This window comes from Tupaia chinensis, unplaced genomic scaffold, assembly GCF_000334495.1.
Source record: "Tupaia chinensis unplaced genomic scaffold, TupChi_1.0 Scaffold139389_1, whole genome shotgun sequence".
Classification (NCBI taxonomy): Eukaryota; Metazoa; Chordata; class Mammalia; order Scandentia; family Tupaiidae; genus Tupaia; species Tupaia belangeri.
The window spans coordinates 189,155-213,827 of record NW_006199275.1 but is presented as its reverse complement, the minus strand read 5'-3'; the positions used below and the strand labels follow the sequence as shown (position 1 = coordinate 213,827).

At 43.4% G+C, this 24,673-nt stretch overlaps 1 protein-coding gene across 2 annotated transcripts in view; it reads right to left on the bottom strand.

Annotated features, from left to right (window-relative positions):
- EFHB (EF-hand domain family member B) overlaps positions 1-24,673 on the bottom strand; it is a 50,353-nt gene that overhangs the window by 7,247 nt on the left and 18,433 nt on the right. For both annotated transcript variants that reach the window (XM_006161867.3, XM_006161868.3), the window contains exons 8-13: positions 20,115-20,198; positions 19,485-19,552; positions 16,453-16,607; positions 9,502-9,709; positions 4,489-4,701; positions 2,195-2,376 (exon numbers count right to left, since the gene is read on the bottom strand). In XM_006161867.3, coding sequence (XP_006161929.1) covers positions 2,195-2,376; positions 4,489-4,701; positions 9,502-9,709; positions 16,453-16,607; positions 19,485-19,552; positions 20,115-20,198 — 910 coding nt within the window. The remainder of the gene's footprint in view (positions 1-2,194; positions 2,377-4,488; positions 4,702-9,501; positions 9,710-16,452; positions 16,608-19,484; positions 19,553-20,114; positions 20,199-24,673) is intronic.

Here is a 24,673-nt window from a genome sequence, read left to right as displayed (position 1 = left end):
TAGACGGGCTGCCGCGCGGAGTGAGCAGAGGCATGAAGGCTGTGCTGGAGTGGCACGCTCTTCTCCCTCTGTCTCTGTCTCTGTCTCATGAAAGAGATCATTTTTTCATCTACTAGAAATGATGTCCCCTTGTTGGAAATGAGCAGTATAATCAAATACTATGCAAGTACTGAAACTCAGGAGAGCAGAGCTGCCTACAATTGCAGTTAAACAGAGAAAAAAAAACAAAAACAAAACCCTCCGCAACCCTAGGCAAAGCTGCACGTCCCGCCGAGGTGCGGGTGTCCCTGCAGAGGGAGCCTCCTGAGCATCCCACACGCCTCACCCAGCTTCCCTCCCCTCCTCAGGAGACCTCCCTCCACTGCATCAGTATCCCCACAGTGGCTGGACTAGGCGCTACTTTTACTGAACTTACTCCCTCTTTAGTATTATTGTTCTGACTTTGAGTTTTCACTTTTTATTTGAACTGTGAGATAAAGAATAATGACCTTGTAATTAAAAAAATTGGGGGCCAGGCAGGTGACATGGTGACATGGTGGTTAAGGCGGCTGGATCCCACACGGCCTACTGTGTGGTTCACGTCTCAGACCACGCAGCTTGAAAACCACGTGGGGTGCATGTGCGTGTGTGCCCCAGATCCCAAGAGGAGGGAGAAATGGAGGAGGAAGATGGCAGCATGACCATGCTCCATGAGAGCTGCTCTCTCTTTCTCTCTTTTTCTCTTTTTCTCTTTCTCTCTCCCCCTCTGGTGAGCACATGTGCCCTCTAGCAAATTAAAACAAATGAACAGGAAAATGCCTTTGAAACGTCAAGGAGCAAGCTGGAGATTTTTATTTCTTTTGGGAACCCTGAAATTCTGTCTTGCAGGCCCTGTGGAGTAATTGAAGGAAGTGGAAATACAGTCAAGGGCTGCCCCATCTCTCATCCCAGGGAAGGACCCTGGGTGTCTCCTTTGAGATCAGCCAGTAGACATTGCCCTCTGAGTTTCCCCTTCCTCGCTCCCTCACTCCGCAGAGATGAATTATTGAAACCCATCATTAATTTAGTATTTAGTACATTTCCAAGCATCAGCTCTTCATCTGAAGCCCCAGAAGGCATCACAGCATCCCATGTCTCTTCCCTGGATTGCACTCTGCTGTCACCATGTAGATCCAGACAGGCTGGTCTGACCGAGCGCTGTGTCATCTGTCCTTGGCCTCAGCACCCCAGTGGCTATTCTGACCTGGCTAATTACTCCCAATGGATTCTATCTAAGAAGAGGACCACCTGAGATACAGAACCTTGTTTTCTGGGAAGGAGGAGGAGGAGGAGGAGGAAAGAAGAAGAAAGAAGAAAGGAAGAAGAGAAGAAGAAGAGGAAGAAGAAAAGAAGGAAGAGGAGGAGAAGAAGAAGATCCATGCCTGACGCATGGTATGGAACAGGACAGGATATTTTAAATCAGTGCTTGTCTCAGGTATTTGGAGACGTGTCACAGCAGCAAACAGGAAGGGTGGGAGACTGGCCCTCCTCATGCGGGCTGGTTCTGGAGACCCAAGGCCCAGGACACATGCACCACTGGACTGATTCCTTTTCTTTTCTCAACTAAACATAGCATTCAATGTTTTAGGAAACTGTTTTGTTTTTGTTTTTTTTTAACACAAGGCATAGTGACTCTATAACGTGAATGAAATGCTTTCAGTCACAGAGTGAATTCTACTTCAAGAATTTACCAGACTGTGGCAACCAAGCTGAGCAGTATTTACCAAAAATGTTAACTTGGCTCACTCCATGGTGTAGCAGTAATGCACAGCTCAGGAGAACTGGATCCCGCTTGGCAGTCAAAGTTCAAGACTCCAGCCCAGTTAGCCTGAAACATGGCAGGCTAGTGCCCTAGTGCTCAGGCTGTGGCTATGGAGGACAGAAAGAAGGGGGTCACAGTATGACCAGACCCTGTGGAGGGGGCCGGCCTCTCTCTCTCTCTCTCTCTCTCCTCTCTCTCTCTCTCCCCCTCCCTCTCCCTTGCATATGCATGCACTCTATCATAAATAAAGAAAAGAAATTTTTTTAAAGAGTCAAATATTTGGGGATTCCATAGACTTTAGTACATAAAAGTTCAAGCTTTTAAAAGTCTAAAATAGTGGACGCCGGTAAGTAAACATTTCTGTCTACATGTGTTTACGTGAGGTTGACATTTCTTTTGAATAGTGTGCTGTACCTCTTCTTTTGATCTGGCCTTGAAGAAGTCTCTTTCAAACACGCCTCTCTGGGCGAAGATGGTTGGATGCAGTACTGAATATGCGTTGCCCTCCTCACCATAATTAGTTCTGTCACTGATGCGACGGATTCGGGGGGCAGGAATGTCAGAGCGAATGGTCGGAACACCATAGATAGGATAACCTAGGTCATCGATGAGAGAAGAAACAGACATTCTAAAACTGAACGGTATAGGACAGTAGCCACCACCCACCCTGGGCTAACGAGCACCTGAAATGTGATGTTTTCTTAGTATAAAATTTGAAGATTTTAATACCAGAAAAGAACATGACTTACTTATTAATTTTTATATTGACTAACAATTCATTGTTAAAATGATCATATTTTTGGATATAATGTACTATTAAAATTAATTTTACCTGTTCTTTTTCTGTGTGACTTTTTTTAAGGCACTAGAAAAAATTTAAATGCATAGATGACTCCAAATGTATTTCTACTGGACAAATTATTTTAAAAGGAGTAGTAGGTTTCGTTACACTGAATGTATGTCTGTAAAATCCATATGGGGGCCAGCCAGTGACAGGGTGGCTAAAGCAGCTGGATCCTAAATGCCCAACTACGCAGTTTGAGTCCTGAACTGGGCAGCTTGAAAAACACACCAGGAACATGTGCACGTGTGACAAACCCTACAACAGAAATGGAAAAGAAATTGTGCATGGCCATTCCCCATGGGAGCGGGTGTTTCTCAATTTCCCTCTTTTTGTATCTTCCCAGTGAGAACACACACCCACTGGCAAATTTAAAAAAGAAATAAAGAAAAAAAGAAAATCCAGTTGAGAAAAATATGTAAGTCTGGAACCATGTACTTAGTCCAAGGACATGGTTTTGACCACCATAAAATATTCTTTTGAAATAACCAGTACTCAGGGCCAGCAGGTGGTGTAGCGGTTAAGGCTCTGGACTCCCACATGGCTGATCGCAGTTTGAGCCCCAGACCCGGCAGCTTGAAACTCACCCCAGGCATGTGTGTGTGCGTGCCCAAAATCCTGGGAAGAGAATGGAGGAGAAGGGATTGCGATGTGGCCATCTCCCGCCAGGAGGTGATGTCATGATTTCTGTTTCTCTGTGTCTCTCTGTCTCTCCAGCAAGTGCAAGTGCCCTATAACAAAAAAATCTCTCACAAAATAAAAAAAGAAGAATTGATACTCATCATGCTCAATATCGAGACATGGAGGTACTGGGTCGAATTGTGTCTCCCCACAAAATCCATATGTTGAAGTCCTAACCTCTACCTCATAGTGTGAGCATATTTGGAAACAAGGTCATTTCAGATGGAATTAATGAAGTCAAACTGAGGTCCTACTGGAGAACAATGGGCCCTTAAAACATGACTGAAAGTTAGAAACAGGAGAAGACCACATGAAGATAGACAGGGCAAGGCCCAGGAGACAAGCAGTGCCAAATACCACCTCCGAACTCTCAGAAGCTGGGGAAAGGCCTGTGTGGGTTCCTCTTCACACCCCAAAGGAAGAGCCAACCCTGCCGGCACCTTGGTCTTGGACTTCAAGCTCCAGGTCTGAGACAGTAAAACGTCGTTGTTTAAGCCACCAAGTTTGTAGTACTTTGTTACAACAGACTTAGCAGACTAGAACATGGGGAATGAATATCTACGGAAATTTTTTGTGAAAGCTCTTTAAATTTTTGAAGATATATGGAGGTCACAATGTCATGTTTTAAAGTCCCAAGTACTGTGACCAGAAGATGGCGCAATGGTCACATTGCTGGACTCCCACGTGGTTGCCCACATTTCGAGTCCCAGACGTGGAGGCATAAAGCTCACACAGGGCATGTGTGTATGCATGCCCCAAGTCCTGAGAAGAGAATGGAGATGGGATCGCAGCATGGCCATCCCCTCTGGGGGTGATTTCTCGCTTTCTCTGTCTCTCTGGTGAGTGCACGTGCCCTATAGCAAACATCTAAGAAAGAAAAAGTCTCGAATACTTGGCAAAGTCTAAATTACTACAACGTATAATGCTTGAGCTTCTGACCTATGATGGTTTCCATTTCACTAATATCTAAAGCATCGCTTTATGTCAGTAGTCACTAGCAGTAGTTAGGTTCAGCCAGCATGTATGTGAGACTCCCTACCTGCTCAGAATATGGAATTAGATGCAACGCACCAGCTTTGAGAAATTTCAATCTAATGGAGAAAGAGGTTGGAACCATGCAAGGACAACTTGCTCCCATATTTGCTGCCCCTTTTTTAAAACCCAACAAATGAGGTGGCACACTCACAGACAGAAGGAACGGCTCCCACGACTGCACTGATGTCAGCAGATGATGTCTTGTAGGAGTCAGACACTTGATCGCTAGGCCTCAGCAGCGTCCGGGGAGTCCTTTCTGAACTCCCCGGCTCTTTAAAGACAATATCTTCAGGTTTTATCAGGAGAGTCGGCTCAGATTCTTCAACATTAGCTTCAGTAGGGTCTGCACAATCGGGTTTTCTACCTTCAAGGCAAACAAACAGAGAGGAAAAATGTCCAGGATGTCTTTGCTACTTGGGTCTTGCTCCTCTGCAACAAAGTAAGTTTTCTCATTGAGTCCCTTTTGCTAGTGGAAGCTGAGCCACGTTCACCCTCCACTGGCGGCAACCCGGGTCAGTGTCATGGACCCGGAAACGTGAGCATGGTCTGGTGTCTCCTTTTGCCACTTCATTCGTTTCATTCTAGAATAAAGCTTTCAAATCTGAGAGGCCAGACTAAATACAGAGCCCATCCCTTTTTTTCCTCTTCTTTAAAATTTAAGAGTTCATTTTCATATTTAGCTTGAACTACAAGTTCCTGGTTCTAGGCCCTAGAGAAAGATTGGAGAAGATGCTTTCGAAGTTGAAAATGCCATAGATACTTGATTGTATGGAAATTCCACACCTACTTGAATGGAGTTGGGGGACAGAAGAGAATGTATTCTAACACCCAGGGAGGTGATGGGAACTCCTTGGGAGCACGGGTCTTATTATATTATTAATGCCCTATAAATCAGCATTTCAAAGAAACCCTGAGGTAGAATCAACATTGTTAGACTCTGGGCTCTTTTACAGATCTGCTCTGTTGATTTGATTCTGAGATTTAGGAGTAAATTCCTGAGACATCTTTTTTCAAAAATCTGGTTACTCTACAGATGCCACTAGAGGGTGCTGTGGGGTTGTGAGGGAGCCCGAGCTTTGCAAAGACAAGTGGTAGGTAGACCAGTGTCAGGGGAGGGTGGGAACAGGCCACGGAACACCCAGAAAGGACACCCTTCTCCACAGCATGGACCTCCCTTCCCCCATTCAGTCCTGTCAATGGTGGCCATGAAAGCATTTGGGCCCAGAGCTCCAGATGGTCTTGTCCAGACATCTTCCAAGTTTGATAAACAGTTCCTCAGGAAATGGGAAGACACTGTCATAAGAGATCTTACTCCCTTTCCACCAGAAGTCAACCCTAAGATCGAATTTGACATAAGAAAGTTCCTCACAGAACATTCCTGGGACCCTTCTGGACCTACTGGCCGTTAACTTGAAGTTTCTACCCTAAATCTTAGAAGATGAAAATCCTAAGAACTCCACTGAAAATGGCGGATGAAATCAGGGTCCAACAGCCAGAAGAATTTGAAGAACTGCCTCCTTTGAAAATACTGCTTCCCCCACTGTTTAAGGAGTTATGCCAAGAACAAAACTTGTCACACCCTCTTCATTTCTGAAAGTGTTGGGGAAGAGATTTGTTGTGTTATGGTTTTTGTTTATTTTTTTTATGAAAAGCTTCATTGGTTAAGGAGCTGGATCCCACATGGCCATCTACCTTGTTCACGTCCCAAACCTGGTAGCGTGAGAAACAGGCGGGGCACGGGTGTGCGCACGACCACAGACACAGCTAACGGAGGAAGAAGAGTGTGCCGCGAGCATTCCCCAAGAGGGAGGATGCCTTCACAGTCCCTCTCTTTCTCTCTCTCCATCTAACACATTTTTAAAAAGGAGAAAAAAGAAAAAAGGCCATTAGAAGATTTTGCTACTGGGCCAGCTGGTGGCACGGTGTTTGAAGCACTGGTCTCTCACGTGGCCAACTGTGGTTCAAGTCCTGGACTCAGTGACCTGAAAATCAGAACAAATAAATGGAAAAATAAGTAAATAAATGAGGGTGGGGGAGATTCTGCCGCTTTCAGAGTGGATAGAATACAAAGGCTGTCCCAGGCACCCAGGCGAAGGGTTCACATTATCTATAAAGACCAACATTTGCTTCTGGCCCTTTATGCAAGGGTCATGACTCTTTATGCAAGAAAAAAAGTAGTAGTCGTATCATCGATAAGATATTTCAAGACCAGCAGATGGCGTAATGATTACGTCGCTGGACTCCCATGTAGTTGACTGCAGTTCAAGTCTTGGACCCGGCAGCTGAAACTCACACCAGGCATGTGTGTGTGTGTGTATGTGTGTGCGTGTGTGTATGCATGCTCAAAATCCTGAGAGGAGATGGAGAAGGGATTGTGGTGTGGCCATCCCCCCTGGGGGGGGGGTGATTTCTCTCTGTCTGTCTGTCTCTGTCTCTCTAGTGAGTGCACACACCCTATAGCAAAAATCTCTCTTTAAAAAAAATAAAAGAAGAAGAGATGTATTTCAAAAGAGAAGCAAAATGTAAATGACCTTTTTAAGAAGTTAATCCTAATAATCAAGATACACAGCTTAGAGCTAGCAAGGCGACATTTCATACCAACTGAATTACAGAGATGCTTGAAATAACGCTCAGTGGTGACAGGGTGGAAACAAAATCTTCTCACAGCCTAAGCTGATAAAATTGCAAATTGGTATGGTAATTTAGAAAAAGCAAAATGAAAATACAGAGAGTTACTTCTGGGACAGTAACATTGATAAGAAATGAGATATAACTAGAAACAGGAAACTTTTGAGAGATGATCATCAGTATCACATTGCTCAGATTACTTTAAAAATACCCAGGAACAGCCCAAATTGTTAAAAGTGAAGAACTGGTTCAGTAGATCGTAATATATTCGCATGAGGGAACTGAAAATAGGGTTTACAAGAACCATAAGATGATCTCTTCACTCCATAGAAATTTCAAAGCTAAATTTTTTTAAAGAATTATTTTATTTAACTTCATTTATTTATTTATTTTGTTAATTTGACAAGAGAGAGACAGAGTGAGAGAGAGAGGGAACTGGATGAGCAAAATGTGAAAGAGAGAAAGCAAACTGCCAGGTCTGGGACTCGAACCGTGGTCAGCCTTGTGGGAGTCCAGCAGCCTCAACCATTAGGCCACCTGCGAGTCCCTCAAAGCTAAATTTTAAAGAGCAAAAAAAAAAAAAAAATTGAATGTTATTGACTGTTATTTTAGATATGTTTAAAATATATACATACATGTATAAACTTTATAAGGTTAGTCATACAGGAAGGTCATATGTAAACATAAAATATTTTCAAATAATTATTTTATTTAACTTTATTTTATTTATGTATTTAATTTGACCAGAGAGAGAGAGAGAGAAGTGGCTTAACCACCACACCACCTGCCAGCCGGCATATTACTTTAATAAAAATTTAATTTTTGAGAGAGAGAAAGGTACAGCAACCCACCGACAGGATCTTGACGCTACAGTTCAGTAGTGACTCAAGCCACATGGCCGACCCGGGTTTGGACACCAAGGAGACCCGACCCCTACCTGGTACACACACACGCAAGGTTCTGATAGCCGAAGGGACAGGGAAAGGGGACCGTAGAGAGATGAGACCCTGTGGAGGGGGCCCCGCCCTCTTCTCTCTCTGTACGTGTGTGTGCGTGTGTACTTTCCCTCATAGAAAATAACTCTTTTCAGAAAAAGACTGGATCAGTCCGTGGCGTGATGGTTAAGGTAGCTGATGGCACAGGACAGTTCGAGTCCCAGACCTGGCAGCTTGAGGAACACACTGGGCACGTGTGTATACATACCCAGAACCCTGAAAGGAGGGAGAGACGGAGGAGGAGGGATTGTGGCGTGACCAGCCCCCCGGGGACGCTCACTCACTCCCCTCCCACACTCATCTCTCTCTCTGCTGAGCACATGCAAATTCTGGCAAAACTTGTCAAAGAGTAAAGATTATAGTGTTTTTCCTGTTTTGTACAAAACTTTAAAGATAAGATTTTATGTCGAATTCTATTTTATTATTAACTTTTCCTGGAGTAGGAGACTAATTACTCTAGGGCAGTGGCTTTCAGACGTTTTTCTGAAGAACTGCCTTTCGTATTTTAATCTCCCGTGAAAATTTTTGTCTTTGAAGTTTTTGCACTCGCTGGAAAGAGACAAAAAGACACAAGAGAGGGAAGTGAGAAATCACCTCCCAGAGAGAACGGCCACACCACAACCGCTCCTCCTCCATTTACTCCTGGGATTTGGGGCACACAGGCACACGCAGCCAGAGAGAACTTCAGGCCTCCAGGTACAGGACTTGAACCATGATCAGCCATGTGGGAGTCTAGTGCCTTAATCACCACGCCACCTCTGCTGGTTCCCTTATTCGTTTACCTTTAATGTTTTTTTCATAAATAATACATGGTCCCATACTCAAAAGAAATAAAAACTAAACAGTAAGTCTCATTGCCACTCAGACACCCAGTTTGCTCTCCTTAGAAATAATAGATGTTGGGACCAGCAGTTAGCGTAATGGCTATGCCTCTGGACTCCCATGTAGTCGACCACGGTCTGTGTCTCAGACCCGGTGGCTTAAAACATGCTGAACGCGTGTGCATGCGTGCCCAAGATGCCAAGAAGAGAATGGAGGAGAAGGGATTGCAGCATGGCCATCCCCCCTGGGGGGTGATTTCTCGCTTTCTGTCTCTCTGTCTCTCTCTGTCTTTCTGGTGAGCGTGTACGCCCTATGGCAAAAACCTCTCCAAAAAGAACAAAAAAATAATAATAATAGATGCTACTGGAATCTTTCCTATCCTTTAGTAGATACTCTATACCATAAACAAGCAAATTAATAAATATGTGTATATGTGTTTGTCCTTCGTTATATACTATTAAGATTGACAAGAGTTGGGGACCAGCAGATGGTGTGGTGGTTATGGTGCTGGACACTACCACATGGCCAACCATGGTTCGAGTCCCAGATCTGGTAGCTTGCTTTCTCACTTTCCCTCTCTCTCTTTCTGTGCCTCTCCCTGGTCATTAAAATAAATGAATACATAAAATAATTTTTTTAAAAACACTGACGAGTTAAGCTCCTGAAAAAATAAAAATATAAGTCCATGTAAGAAGTCAGCCAAGCCTCAAAATACATACCTTTAATGATGACCCTCTCTTCATACTCTTTAAGCGGCATTTTGTCTTTCCAGTTAAGAAAATTTGCGAATTCCAGGTAGTTAATGAAGCCATCCTTATCCACATCACAATAGTCAAAGAGCTGGTCCAGGAGCTTCTCGTCCAGATGCAAGTTGGCCTGGATACAAGCTTGCCACAGCTCGGCTTTATCGATCACTCCGTCTGCCTTCTGTGGGACGTGAAGCCACAGGGTGAAACCAGCTTTCTCTTTAAGAACAGAATAGACAACTCCTGTATTCTGCTTTAGGGAAAATAAATAGCTCTATTATGTACATTCAAAGCATTTGTCTCAATTTTTATATGAGGAGTCAAATATTGAATGAGATTAATCTTTATTATGTTGACCTGATATACACGCACAATAATTTCCAAGTTGGAGCAGAGTTCGGGTTAGAATCTTTGTTCATTCTATTTTAGTCTTTTTCTTTTTCTTTTTTTTTTTTTATTAAGTGAGATTTTTTGCTGTACAGTGCATACACTCGCCAGAGAGACAGAAAGTGAGAAATCCCCCCTGGGCGGATGGCCACGCCACAGTCCCTTCTCTTCCATTATCCTCCCAGGATCTTGGCCACACACACACACACACCCTGTGTGAGTTTCAAGCCACTGGGTCTGGGACTCAAACTGCAGTTGGCCATGTGGGAGTCCAGCAACGTAACTATTACGACACATGCTGGTCCCAGTCATTTTCTTTAAACCATCCTATTTACACTGTGGTAGAACAGATACAACCATGACACATGCTTGACGTTTCATTTGACCAAAGTTGCACGTTTTTGACAGTTCTTTACAACTGTCCATGCTTACAAAGTTTTTAACGCTTTCTAGGTTTTAACTGGACAATAAATGGTCCTTCACTTCATGACCTGAAAAAAAGAGGAAGTTACAGCCCTACACAGGGAACCGGATTCAAAAAGAGTTGTCTGGTTTGGTAACACTCCTAGAAGTGAAAGGGACATGCTGCCAACACTTGCTCAAGTTACGGACTTGCTGTTCTAGACCCGTCAGCTCACGCCAGTACTAACAGTAGGACCCGTGGAATTAATCCGAGTCATGTGTTTTGCCTTCCAGGCCATTTCTAGTCTGACAGCAGCACGCCATGTGGTACAGAGCTACTCAACAACGAGCTGAAGATTCAAAACTGAATTCTCTTTCAACCTCTTGATTCTCTCGTTGGGTCGACATGGCCCTGAATGATAAGGATAATATTCGCTTGGTTTTAAGGACACTGCTCACGGAGTCCTCATGTAGAGGCCAAAGGAGAAATCATGATGTGGGCCTCTGGAACTTTTTAAAAAAATTCTTGGGACTAGCAGTTGGCATAATGGCTATGTCGCCGGACTCCCATGTAGTCCACCGTGGTTGGAGTCCCGGACCCGGTGGCTTAAACTCACACTGGGTGTGTGTGCGTGCGTGCCCAAGATCCCGAGAGGGGAATGGAGGAGAAGGGATTGTGACATGGCCATCCCCTCAGGGGGCTATTTCTCGCTTTCTGTCTCTCTGTCTCTCTCTCTGGCGAGCGCACGCATCCTATAGCAAAAACCTCTCCAAAAAAAGAAAAAAAAAATTCTCTTATCCCTCTTATACCTGAAATCTCCAGGCAAAAGTTCTAGATGAAAATAGGGGATGACTGGGGAAAAACAAAGGTGATTACAGGCCCTGGGGTGGGACATTGATTTTGTGATGATGGAGGAGTTCTGGGGAGAAGACTTCAGATCTGGGATGTCCCAGAGAGTCAGGAACATGATATTTTGTCTTCAGACCATCCCTAAGACTGCATCTTACAGTGTCCCTAGATGCTCTCTAGAACTCTTAGAAGCATCTTAAGTTTACAGTCAGCTAGTGGCACAGTGAGAAGGCAGTGAAATCCACATAGGAAAGGTCCCGGGTTCATGCCCTGGGTCCTCCCTGACACTAGGCCCATGCCTGTGTAGCCATGGTCTGGAGTAGCTGGGACTGGGGCGGGTGGGGTGGTCATTGTGTTGGGATCTTGCTGTGGGTACCATCTCTCTGCTAGCCTCTGTGTCTCTGAATGAATAAATAAATGAATTTGAGAAAGAAAGAAAGAAAGAGAGAGAGAGAAAGAAAGAAAGAAAGAAAGAAAGAAAGAAAGAAAGAAAGAAAGAAGAGAAAATCCTTAAGTTTAACTGCCATACAGTTCTGATCACAACTTGTATCACTCTCCTTAAACCACTAAGCTTCCCAGTAGAAAAATATTCTGGGAATGGATCACTTCTGGATAAATTCCTGACCCCCCCCCCATACTTGTTACACAGGATCAGTGAATATTCTCTGCCAGCGGCATGAGCAAACAGGTGGTCAGACCGACTACCCTCATGCAGTCCCTCCGAACACTTACCAAACTTAACCGAGAACTCCAAAACCTACCAGCCAAATGTATTTTAGGAGACTTTTCCAGTTTTAAGTTAACAGTGTTTACCTATTGGCAATACATGGATTTCTTAAGTTTGCACAAATTGCTGAGCTCTACACATGCTCAATTAGACAATTCATGAAAAGAGAAAACACAATCGTCCCTGCGTTGCTAAGAACATCCGTTGTAAATCGCATGGTCTACAGCGTCACCCCCCCCGCCTGCCACTCTGAGTTTATAATAACACTTGGCCCTCAAACTACCCCAGTGCTGTGTGGTATAGGTCTCACTGGGTTTGCAGGGAGTGGAGGAAGGAAGCCCCGATTTACAGCAGTTGCGACTTTCTACGCTGTAAATATTCTCATCATGATCTATTTCTAGACCATGGTGATGCCAACCGGCTTGCAAGCTTCCAGAAAAGTTAACAGTAGAATCTCTGAGGCACACGGCTGCTACTCTAAGGGCGATGAACTCCTCCTCTAGATTTTAAATGTGATAAGTGAAAGATCTGCAGAGTATCTGGAAGAATGCTTGATGTCTTGTGAGTGTTTCATAAATAACAGAATCAGGCGAGTCACGATGGCAAACACGATACTCAGCCATGCTGAGGCCTCCTGGGAAGGTCCCAGGTTCACGCCCCGAGGTCTCCCTGCACACACTGGGCATGCACATGCATGACAGTCATCCTTGCTAGCTGAGGCTGAGGGTAGATCACAGATGAAGCCCTCGTTGGGGGCATTTCTCTCTGCCCCTTCTCGTGGAAGAAATAACCTTTTCATTTTTTTAGAGTTAAGTATTTAATTTTATTTATTATTATTATTATTTTTAATTTGAACAGAGAGAGATAAAGAAAGAAAAAGGGAAAGTGAGAAAGCAAGCCGCCCAGTCTGGGACTCGAACTACAATCAGCCATGTGGGAGTCCAACACTCCAACCACCACACCACTTGCTGACCCTGAAATAAACTTTTAAATAAATAAATAATAGAATTATTTTTACAAGCCAAGAAGAGTCACTCAGGAAATCATAGATTATTTTCTCTGTCTTGTTTTTCTAGTAAATTAAACCTGGGTATCCAACGATGTTAGATTCAAATAATCCAAAAGTATTCTATTACTTTACCAAATTACATCTTATTGCCCTCCCAGGAAAAAGGGGGAAAAAAATCCTTAAGGGCACTGAGCACTACATTGAAATAGTAAAAGTTAACTATTTAAAAGGTATATTAGCATTAAATAATTATCAGTAATTTCCTCCCCGCCTAATTTAATCATAAGGAATGTGCCTAGTGGTTTACTCAGATAATCAGCAGCTATTAAGATGATCATCTTTCCTATAATTACATTTAAAATGAAGAAGCTTCAAAAGCAGAGCATTATATACTGTGGTAGGCTCTCTTCCTTATGTCACCGCTAAGTAAATTTCCCCAAAAGTCATCTTTATGAGATATCTAGAGTTGATAAAGTTTAAAGTGTGCCTATTTCAGTTTATATATTTTAATTCTGAAAGATCATTTTGAAATTTTACATAAACAAGTAAGACACATATCTTTATTTAATTTATTTTTAAAGTTATAGAATACTTTTGGATTATTTGAATCTTACATTGTTGGATACCCAGGTTTAATTTTTTTTTCCTTCCTTCCTTCCTTCCTTCCTTCCTTCCTTCCTTCCTTCCTTCCTTCCTTCTTTCCTTCTTTCCTTCTTTCCTTCTTTCCTTCTTTCCTTCTTTCTTTCTTTCTTTCTTTCTTTCTTTCTTTCTTTTTGACCAGAGTAGGACAGAGCAAGAGAGAGAGAGAGAGGGAAAGTGAGAAAGCAAGCCACCAGGTCTGAGACTCAAACTGTGGTCAGCCATGTGCTACCAGGTCTGAGACTCAAACTGTGGTCAGCCATGTGGGAGTCCAATGCCCTTAACCACCATGCCACCTGCTGGCCCTGATACTTACATTTTTCTTAAACACTACTTTGTAGGAAATGTAGTTGAGTACTACATTACAGGGATTTGTATAAATTTATATGAGATATCTCACCAACTTTTCATTCATTCATGCACAAATAAATAGGCTACTCACCTAAAAATAAGTAAAATATCTGGATTTAAAATGAACTAGCCAGGACCAACAGCATAATGGCTATGTTGCTGAACTCCCACGTAGTCGACCACAGTTTGAGTCCCGGACCTGGTGGCTTAAACTCACACCGGGTGCATGCGCGTGCGTGCCCAAGATCCCGAGAGGAGAATGGAGGAGAGGGGATTGCGGCATGGCCATCCCCCCCAGGGGGTGATTTCTCACTTCCTGTCTCTCTTTCTGGCGAGCACACATGCCCTATAGCAAAAACCTCTCATAAATAAATAAATAAATAAATAAATAAATTTAATTAGCCAATGTGTGATAAAATGTTGGTCAAATAAATGTGAACTGTAACTTTGCCAAAATTGTACTTAACACGGGAAAGGAGATCAGAATAGTTCTCTTTTCTGTCTGAGGTAAGAGAACTAAAATGAGGTAAGAGAACTAAAATTATTCTGCTCTTTTTTTCCCCTTTCATAACAAGACTGCAAAATCCATTGCATCATCAGAGGTTTATTTGGGAACCTGTGCTTGCTAATATTAGGCTCATTCCTAAAATTGTTTGAGATGGCCTTAAAAACTAAGTGCAATTAAGACAAAAAAAATGAAGAAATCAGGACAATGAGAAAATAATAATGAAAAAAAGGTAAGATGAAACATGGAATTAAAAGGCATACAACAAGTATGCCATAAAATCACGTTCACAAACTAAATGTGTTTTCTTGAACTGGCTCTGAGTTTCCTGGCAGCCAAGGCAAAAAGGAATGCACAACCAATACAAAATGTGTGTGTTCACGAGAGAAAAACAAACCAGGTATTTATTAAAAGATGAAACAGTTATTTCCTTCAGTAAAACTGGATTTCCTACAAAGAAGATGCATGCCCTCATGGGCATACTAACAACAGTAACAAAAGCTGTGCTTTAAGAATTCTAATGATGTGGAACTACTGCAGTTAGGAGTCCCTGTCTATTTTTGCCTTGAAGACACTCATCCGGAATTCAATTAGGCACCTGTAGTGCTCTTAGCATAAGCTAAAGGCAGTGCAATTTGGTAAAAGAAACTCACTCTGTAAAGGACTAAAATGATCTGTGGTAATTATGTAGCCCGAGGCTTTATCAAAAGATAAATTTAGAGTAGCTTAAAAATTGAACTATCAGGGCCAGTCAGTGGCATGGTGGTTAGGGACACTGGACCTCCACGTGGCCGACCCCAGTTCAAGTCCTGAACCCGGCGGCTTGCTTTCTCATTTTCCCTCTCTCTCTTTCTCTCTGTCCCTCTCTGGTCAAATTGAAATAAATAAATAAATAAACTTACATAAAGTAATTCTTAGAAAACAAAATTCAATTATCTTGCACTCCTGACACAGAACCACACCCTGCTCCCTGGAGGAGAGACGTTCTAAGCTTGACGTGGACTGACGGCTTTCATACGCACATAGTAGGTCCAGACTGCGGCGTCTTCCCCGGGATCCAGTGCTGGCCTCCCCCTGGCCCCCAGCACACTGCGGTTTAATGACCCACTAAGCCCTTCTCCGCTTGAACGGGCAGCAGTCACCGGGCTGCTTGGTCAGCTTGCTGGGCTCCATCCCGGAGCTCCCAACTCGGCAGGTGTGGCTGGGCCTTAGAACCTGCATTTCTAACACGTTCCCAGGTGCTGCTGGTGGGAGAACTGCCCTCTGCTACTCACGCGTCTGCTCACAGGTCAGCAAAGTTTTCTCTGCTAAGGGCCAAACAAAGATGTTTTCGGTTCTGCAGACCTCGCAGTCTCTGCTGCTGCTGCTCAGCCCTGCATTGGTAGTGCAAAAGCAGCCACAAACAATATTTAAAACAGCATGGGTGGGGCCAGCAGGCGGCATAGTGGTTAGGGTGCTGGACTCCCACATGGCCAATGGCAGTTTGAGTCCCGGACCCAACGGCGTGAAATGATGCTGGGTGAGCATATGCCCAAAGTCCCGAGAGGAGCCTGGAAGAGAAAGGACTGTGGCATGGCCATCCCTCTAGGAGTTGATTTCTCACTTTCCCTGTCTCTGTCTCTCTCTGGTGAACCCAAAACCTTATGGCAAAACCCATTTTAAAAAAAAAAAGGGGGGACCAGCAGATGGCATAATGGATAACAATTATGTCACTGGACTCCCACATGGCTGACAATGGTTTGAGTCCCAGACATGACAGCTTGAAAATCCCAAGAGGAGAATGGAGGAGAAGGGATTACAGCATGGCCATTCCCCAGGGGAGGGGAGACTTCGGTCTCTCTGGTGAGCATAGGCATCCTATAGCAAAAATCTCTCTTTGAAAAGAAAAGTGAAACAGCACTGGTACGATTACCTAACAGTTAAACTTTACTTTCAAAAGCAAGTGGTGGGATGGATTTGGCCCCGAGGCCCTGGTTCGCTGGCTCCTGATCTGTACCAGCCTGCCGGGACTGTCAGCCCACGCACACCCCAGAAAGCTCTGCTCTACGACTGGCCTTGTCATAGTGCCTGAAGGCTGCCAGCAGCGTGTCGAAGTTCTGGTAGTTAAATTTCTTCAAATGATGTCGAACGGCTGCAACCAGGGCTCTCTGTCTGTCCTTGCCTCGAAGATATTCAGTCGGAAGTCTATTGTGGATGAGATCACCAACTCCTATTGAAGAGGGAAACAAAGTCTTTCATGTGAATTAAAAGTCTCTCAATATTATTTCTGTTTTTTAAAGAAAAGAGAATTCTAGCAACCTCCGTGCATAAATAAAATTCACATCTAACTTTGACACTATTATGAACCATGTCAGAAAAATCCCTCTGTAAAAAAACAAAGTGGACCAGCAGATGGCATAATGGTTACATGTTGGACTCCCATGTCATCGACCACAGTTTAAATCCCAGACCCAGCGGTTTAAAACTTACACCATGCACGTGTGCATGCCCAAAATCCCAAGAGGAGAGCAGAGGAAAAGGGATTGTGGCATGGCTATCCCCCCTGCAGGGGGGTGATTTCTCACTTTCTGACTCTGTGTCTGTCTCTCCCGATGAGCGTATGTACCCTATAGCAAAAATCTCTCCAAGAAATCAATAAGAACAATTATTTCAGTTTTATCTCTTCTCTGCTCAAGGAAAAAAAAAAAAAGAAAGAAAAGAAAGAACTTTGTGGAGATGCCAACAGCCCTCCTCAGCTGTCAGTCCTTCCCTAAGACAGTGAAGCCCGTACCTGACCACCTCTTGCGTGACATTCACACACGATGCTGAGCGTCTCACAGCCAGGGCTGATGACATGTGGGCCCTCAGTGTTGACTGAACCACTCGAAAAATTAAACCGAGATTGTCCACTCTCCCCTAAAGTGTGTCTGTACCTGGCCTTCGGTCATCATGCCCAGATCCTGTTTCTCAGCCCTGAGATTGTCCACTCTCTCCTAAAGTGTGTCTGTACCTTCGGTCATCATGCCCAGATCCTGTTTCTCAGCCCTGCTCTCCCTATCCCACCACTGACATCAGAGGCCTGCCTCCCAGGGACCAGCAGATGGAGTAATGGTTATGTCACTAGACTCCCATGTAGTCAACTGCAGTCCAAGTCCTGGACCCAGCGGCTTAAAACTCAAGACAGGGGACCAACAGGTGGCATGGTGGTTTAGGTGCTGGACACTCCCACGTGGCTGACCACGGTTCAAGTCCTGGACCTGGTGGCTCACTTTCTCACTTTCTTTCTCTCTCTGTCTCTCTCTGGTCAAATCGAAATAAGTGAATAAATAAAATAAAATAATTTCTAAAAACAGAGGCCTGCCTCCCCACAGCTCCACTGACAATCCTGTCCCAGCCCCATCCCCACTAGAGTGGATCGTGCTGTTCAGATAATGGTGGGTTGGTGGGTGTCACCGGCAGATGCCTTCTGTCTCTGTTCATTTCCCCCAGCCTACACTCTTCCTCCATTCCGGCCAGGACTCCCCACTTTCTCGGAGCAAGGTCATGCTCCATGCAGCCCTGGGTGGGTTGAATTGCAACAGTGGCTGCAGTCTGACACGCCCAGTACAGGAACTCTCCCAAACATGTCTGAGAAATGTGTATTCCAAAAACACCAGGCCAGCAGATGGCGCGGAGGTTAAGGCAGCTGACCGCACGGTTCAAGTCTCAGACCTGGTGGCTGCAAAAACATGCCAGGCGTGTGTGCGTGCGCACCCAAAATCCCAAGGAAAGAAGTGTGGCCATCCTTCCTTGGGGAGCGATTTCACCCTTTCTTTTTCTCCCTCTTTTTGGCAAGCACACACACTCTATAGCAAACTATAAATTAAAAAAAAAAAAATTTAAGCACGATTTCATGAAATTCTGGTGCATTTTTGCACCAAAATAAACTTGTACTTTGATTTCACTTTCTCACAAACTTTTCCGAAATTTCCCTGTTTATACTCTCTCTGGGGAAGGCTCCATATTGGGCTCTGTCCTGGGCTTCTTTGAATAAGTCCTCGCAACATCTCCCCGTGATAAAATCAGGAGATACTCATGCGTGTGCTGACCAGTGTCTGGTTTCTAAGGATGGACCCTGAAGAGAAGTGATTGGAAAAAAGGAAGTGATAACCTTTCAATGATGCTGGCTCCAGACCAAAACGAGTGCCTCACACCAAGACCAACTAACACGAGGTCAGCTACTCTCAGAACAGCCTAAAGAGGGCAAGATGCAAACAAAGATCTGGGAGTAAAACCCAAGACCGCAAGGGGTGATTCTGACAAACGTGGCCTGTTTTTCTCTCCCAGGTCCCTTGCTCAGATATATAAATATGTAAGGAAGGTCTTTCTCCTTTTTTTTAAAATTTTTTTCATTTTCTTTTATACATTCAATCACATTATTTAGCTTACAAAGTGAATATTCCAACATGTGAACATTTCTCCCTAGTCCAGTTGACAAAACTATAAATTTATCTTCAACAGATAATACCCCATTTCTTTGTCCATTAATGCTTTGCCTCTCTCTTCTTCTTCTAAATGTCCTTCCTCAGACAGGAGAGGGTTCTTGGCTGAGTTCTTCTCACCTTCAGAAGCCCTCCTTCTCCATCAACATCCAAAGATACAAATGTTTTGGGTTTTGTAGGGTATTTTTGTAATTTTGCTGTAGGGCACACACACTCTCGGAGGGAGAAGAAAGAGAGGGAAACAGACTGACCCTAGGGGGACGACCACAGTGCAGTTTCTTCTCTCCGTATCTGGGCACGCATGCAAGCCGCGAGGACTTCGCCCACACAGTCAGTCAGGTGGGATCGGCTGCCTTAATCACATCACCAACTGGCCCTCAGAGGTACTATTTGAATGGTTGTTTTACAACTCTATATGGTTTTCCATCCCAATCCCATTAAGTTTAACTGCTCAGAGGATGAGACCTATTGCCAGTCCCTCTGGCCTAGCTCTAAAAAAAAAATGTATGAAGCTGATATCAATTGATTTGCAACAACCTAAGACTCATTTCTTTCTTTCTTTTCTTTCTTTCTTTCTTTCTTTCTTTCTTTTTTTTTTTTTTTAAGAGAGATTTCTGCATATTTACCGTACTCCTCAGGACGGAGACAAGGTCCAAATGTGTGATCAGGGGGAACAGTCATTGTTTCTGCAATGCTGTCAAAGAAAGCAAATCGCGTAGTTCAGATACCCACCAAGGGACATCCCTCGAGCTTAAGCTGTGTTTGCCATACGTTCTTAGTAGCTTATATTTTCTCTTATAGCCAAACCATAAAGACCAAACAAAAGTTCTCCAACAGCTCTTTTGTCTGATTGTCTACTTGCATTACCAATGGCTGAATGCTTTCGCTGCCTTGCAGTATCCCAGATACAAAAAAAAAATGGAACAGAGTGTGAGTAGAGAGTGAGACAGGTGGAGGCAGGGAAGACACAGTAAGCTGCATTTCTGCTGTCTCAGCAATAAAGCTCTATGCAAAATCCTCCCTCTTCTCCAGTGTCTTCTCCATCCAGGAGGCCTCAGCACTATCCTGGAACTCCAATTTCTACAAAGTTCCACTGATGAGCAACAAATGATTTCTCTCTTTAACAGGTAGATGCTAATAGATCATTCTTGCTTTAATAGGTAGATTCTAATAGATTGCACACTGACATTTACCACATGAGTATTTTTTACCTTTATGCAAAGACATTATCAATGGGAAGTTAATCATTAACTTACGGATCTAGAACTCTTCCAAGTTTATGTTGAAACTTTTCTTTGAAATCATCAACTCTCTTGGATACAATCTTCGCTCCTCTTTTCCTGCAAAATGGGAAAATTAATAGGTATCTCTATAACCTAAAATATTCTTGGCTGGCAAATAAACACATGGTGAGGAATACTGCAGTATCATTAGGATTCTAGTGTCAAAAGAAATTCTACGCTAAAAAGAAAGCTTTCTTAGGCCAGCTCTGAGGCCTGGTGGTTAAGGCAGCCTGAACCCACATGGCAGACCACACAGTTAGTCTCGGACCCCAGAGTTTGAGAAACACACCAGGTGTGTGTGCATGCATGCCCAAAATCCCAAGAAGAAGGAAAAATGTGACCATTCTTCCATGGAGGGATGTTTTCTCCTCTTCTCTCTCTCTTTTTCTTTCTGGAGAGGGCATGTGTCCTCCCGCAGGAAAAGAAGAAAAATTTGTGTTTAATTTTCTTTTAATTACCAAAGGATATGCATGCTCACCAGAAGACAGGGAGTGAGAAAGCACCCCTCATGGGGCAGGGTCACACTGCAATTCCTTCTCTGCCAGTTCTCTACACCATCAAGATTTGGGGCACATGCACACTTGCACCTGGCATGTTTTTCAAGCCACCAGGGTTGGGACCGTACACTGTCAAGCATGTGTGATCCAGCTCCCTTAACTACGAGGCTATGCGGCCAGCTCTATGTGCTAACTTAAATGATAATATAGCTAAGTATATAAAAATCAAAACAAAGGGTTAATACCACCAATGCTAAAGTGGATAAAGGAGGCCCAGCCGCAGTGGAACAGGCAGTAGGACAGCTGTTGTGGGAGCTGGAGTCCCATGGAAAGGCGCAGGGTTCAGATCCTGGGCTGACTTGAGCAGACTGGGCACACCGCATGATCCAGTTTGGGGGAGCATCGAGGTATGACGAGTTCCTCTCAGAGTTCCTGTCTCTCTCTCCTCTCTCTCTCCCTCTCTCTTTCTCTCTCTCTTTCAACAAATAAACTTCTTAAATGAAATTTTTTTAAAAAAGCAAATAAAATTGCTAAAAGAAAATTAAGCACCAGATAAATAACCAAATCTTGTAAGCTTATCAGGCAGAGAAATTATAACACTCTCTAATAATAAAATGAATGTAAAATAAATAACAAAGTACTGCCCTTTTTTTTTTTTTAAAGTTTATTTCTTCCATGAGAGAGAGCGAGAGACACCCCCAACAGAGTCTTTCCACCATGATCTACCACCAGCCTTAACTGGCCCAGATAAGGCGCACATAAGTACAGGCCTGGCAGCTCAGGGAGCCCCCAGGAAATGAACTCAGGACCTCCCCACATAGGTCCAGTTGCACTAGCATTGTGCCATGACCTGGCCTTTAAAGTGCCACTTTGAACCTAGAAAACAAGCAAATACATGTATATGCATAGGGAGGGACATAGCTAAAGTTGGCAGAAAGTACGTAAAATACTTGTAGCTTGCTGGTGCAAATTCCTACAATTCTTTTGGAAATAATTGGACAATATGAATCAAAAAGCAACAGAGTGCTCATGCCCTTTTATCTACTGTCTGGAAACTTGATAATAAAGAAAAATCCACTTAACAGTGAAAACTATGAAAAACGTGCATGTATAAAAATGTTTGTAACCTCATGCCTATAATAGAAAAAAGAAAAGAACCAAAACGTGCAATTGCGAATGGTGATTAAGTTATGTCACATTAACAAGAACGTACCCTGCCTGCGTTTAAATGTTGATTGTGGACCAGCAGGTGGCGTGGTGGTTAAGGGGCTGGACACTCCCACATGGCTGACCACGGCTTGAGTCCTAGACCTGGTGGCTTGCTTTGTCACTTTTCCCCTTTCTCTCTCTCTGTGTCTTTCTCTGGTCAAATTAAAATAAATTAATAAATTAATAAAATTAAATAATTCTTTAAAAAATGTTGATGGTGAAGAATCCACAGCAATATATAATTACTTTATGTGAAGTGGAAGAGCAGGATGTAAAATGGGTTTGCACTCTAGTGAAAATTATACAAAAATCTACAAAGGAAGCCACACCAGAAATACATTAAAATGAGAATGATTGAATTAAGGTGACAGAATTGTGGGTGATTGTATTTTGCCAATGTTCTGTAATATAATTCTGTTACTTCTACCACTGTGATTAAACGAATAAAATTTCTTTTGAAAACTATAAATTGCAACACTAGTATTTAATGACATTAAAAGTAATAAATCCTCCATTGTTTTGCAAAGACTAAAAACAATGAACATTAAATTCTTAAACTCCATTTTAAAAAGTATTTCCTGTATTTTTGCAACACTGAGCTGCATAAATTTCTGGAGAAAAGTGGCATGCTGTGGAGAAACAAAAGAAATATAAAGTAATTCATCTCCTATGTCTTCATTTCCTTCCCATTTGCTAGTGAGGGGGGGAAGGAACATGGGTAAAGTTAGAATAAACCAATGGCAGTTTAAGGGCCAAACCTTGAACAGAGTTGACTCTAAAAATCAGCTCCAGGGAGCGCAATTAAGAGCATCCATTCTTATAATAAATGTAAGAATTGTAAGGCACAAAGTGGACTCTTCTGAGCTTAAAAGTGCCTGATTTATGCTCCCAAGAGAACCTAGAAATACCCATAGTGGAAATGAATATTGGAATAGCATTAACTATAACTTTACACCCTTTCTTTTTCTTTTTCTTTTTTTTTTTTTTTTTTTTTGTGCTCACCAGAGAGACAGAGAGCAAGACAGTGAGAAATCACCCCACCCCACCCCCGGGGATGCCTACGCCACAGTCCCTTCTCCTCCTCCTCTCAGGATCTTGGGCACGCATGCACATGCGCCTGGCATGAGTTTCAAGGCTCTGGGTCCGAGGCTCGAACCACAGTCAGCACACAGGAATCCAACGACATAGCCATTACACTATCTGCTGGTCCTGGAAATGAATAAGCTTTTTAAAACTACATGTCTCTGTTAGTGTGTGTCCCACCATCCTTATTCTGAACAATTTCAGGAGCAGAACTCATATGATGAAGGAGAGGAAGAGGAAGGGATACCATATTTCAGCCTATAAACAAGTAATCACAGAATGAAAAGCCTAAGAACCTGGGGTGGTGGTAAAGGGCAGCCCCTGGACCCACCGTGCCTGGGATTCCTCCCAGTCCCCAGGTACTTCCGTGCTGCATGATCTTAGGCAAATAAGTTAACACTTCTCTCCCTCACATGCATCACCTGGAAAACGGGAAGCATAAAAATTGTACGTGTAACCCATGGAGTTCTTGGTAGTATTATTTTAAAACACGTGGCATGCTTAGAACTTTGCCTCTACAACTGAAAGTCATTGTTAAGGGGACAAAATAGGCAAAAGAGTGAGGCAGGGTAGACACCTTCGGGAATGCAAACTGTACATAGTGGGACCTGTGAGAACCTAGAGGGCCGGCGCGTCTCCTAAGGAGGACAGAGACGGCCAAATATGCCTGCCCCTCTGGGCTCAGGGATGCGGGCCCAGTGCACTAGTTTCCGGTGGTGGCCATCACAATGACCATATGCGAGTGGTTTAAAACAACAGAAGTATATTCTTTCACAGCTCCAGAGGCCAAAAGTCTGAAACCAAGGTGTCTGTAAAACCACATTTCCTCCAGAGCTCGAGAGGAGAATCCATTTCCTGCCTTCTCCAGTGAAGAGTGGCTGTTGGCGCCGCATCGGTCTAACCGCTGTCTCCATCTTCACATCCGTCTCCTCGTCTCACACCTCTTCCAGAACCCTTATCATTAGATTTAGATCATCTTGAATAACCTTTTCATCTCAAAATGCTTAAATTACATTTACAAATTCTTTTTTGCATCAGATAAAATTCATAGGTGTAGGAATTAGGACGTTAACATTAATTTTGGGGAAAAGGGCACACGTTTTTACAATCCTCTGATTCTTTAAGCATAATGTAATAGAAAATCTAGACTTCTATAAGCAGTTTCCCAATGTTTTAAGTGTTGGGCCAGATAAATAGTATAATACAAGAAATGAAAACAAAGGACCCATTTACATTTTCTAGGGAAGTAGTCGTATAGAACGAGAACACAAAAAGCTCACATTTGGGACCAGCAGACGGCATACTGACTACGTCGCTGGACTCCCACGTAGTCGACCACAGTTCAAGCTATGCCCCTAGAGGCTTAAAACACACCAGACACGTGTGCATGTGTACCAAAAATCCCAAGAGGAAAATGGAGGTAAAGGGACTGCAGTGTGGCCATCCCCTTTGGGGGTTGATTTCTAACTTTCTATCTCTCTGGCAAGCACACATGCCCTATAGCAAAAATCTCTCTTAAAAATTTTTTTAAATGTTAAGTCGATGCTCAAGAACCTAAATGACTTAAATGAAGGTGAATAATAAATGTGAGTCAGTGATATGTGTCGTAGTTGCACTGGTCGAGATTTGAAAGTCCATTATCTCTAAGGAACGTAAACATGGACACCTCTAGGGGAAGTGAACAAATGTCAGAAGTGGAAGGTGTTGTTCCTCTATTAATTTTATGTTTGAATCATGTCAATG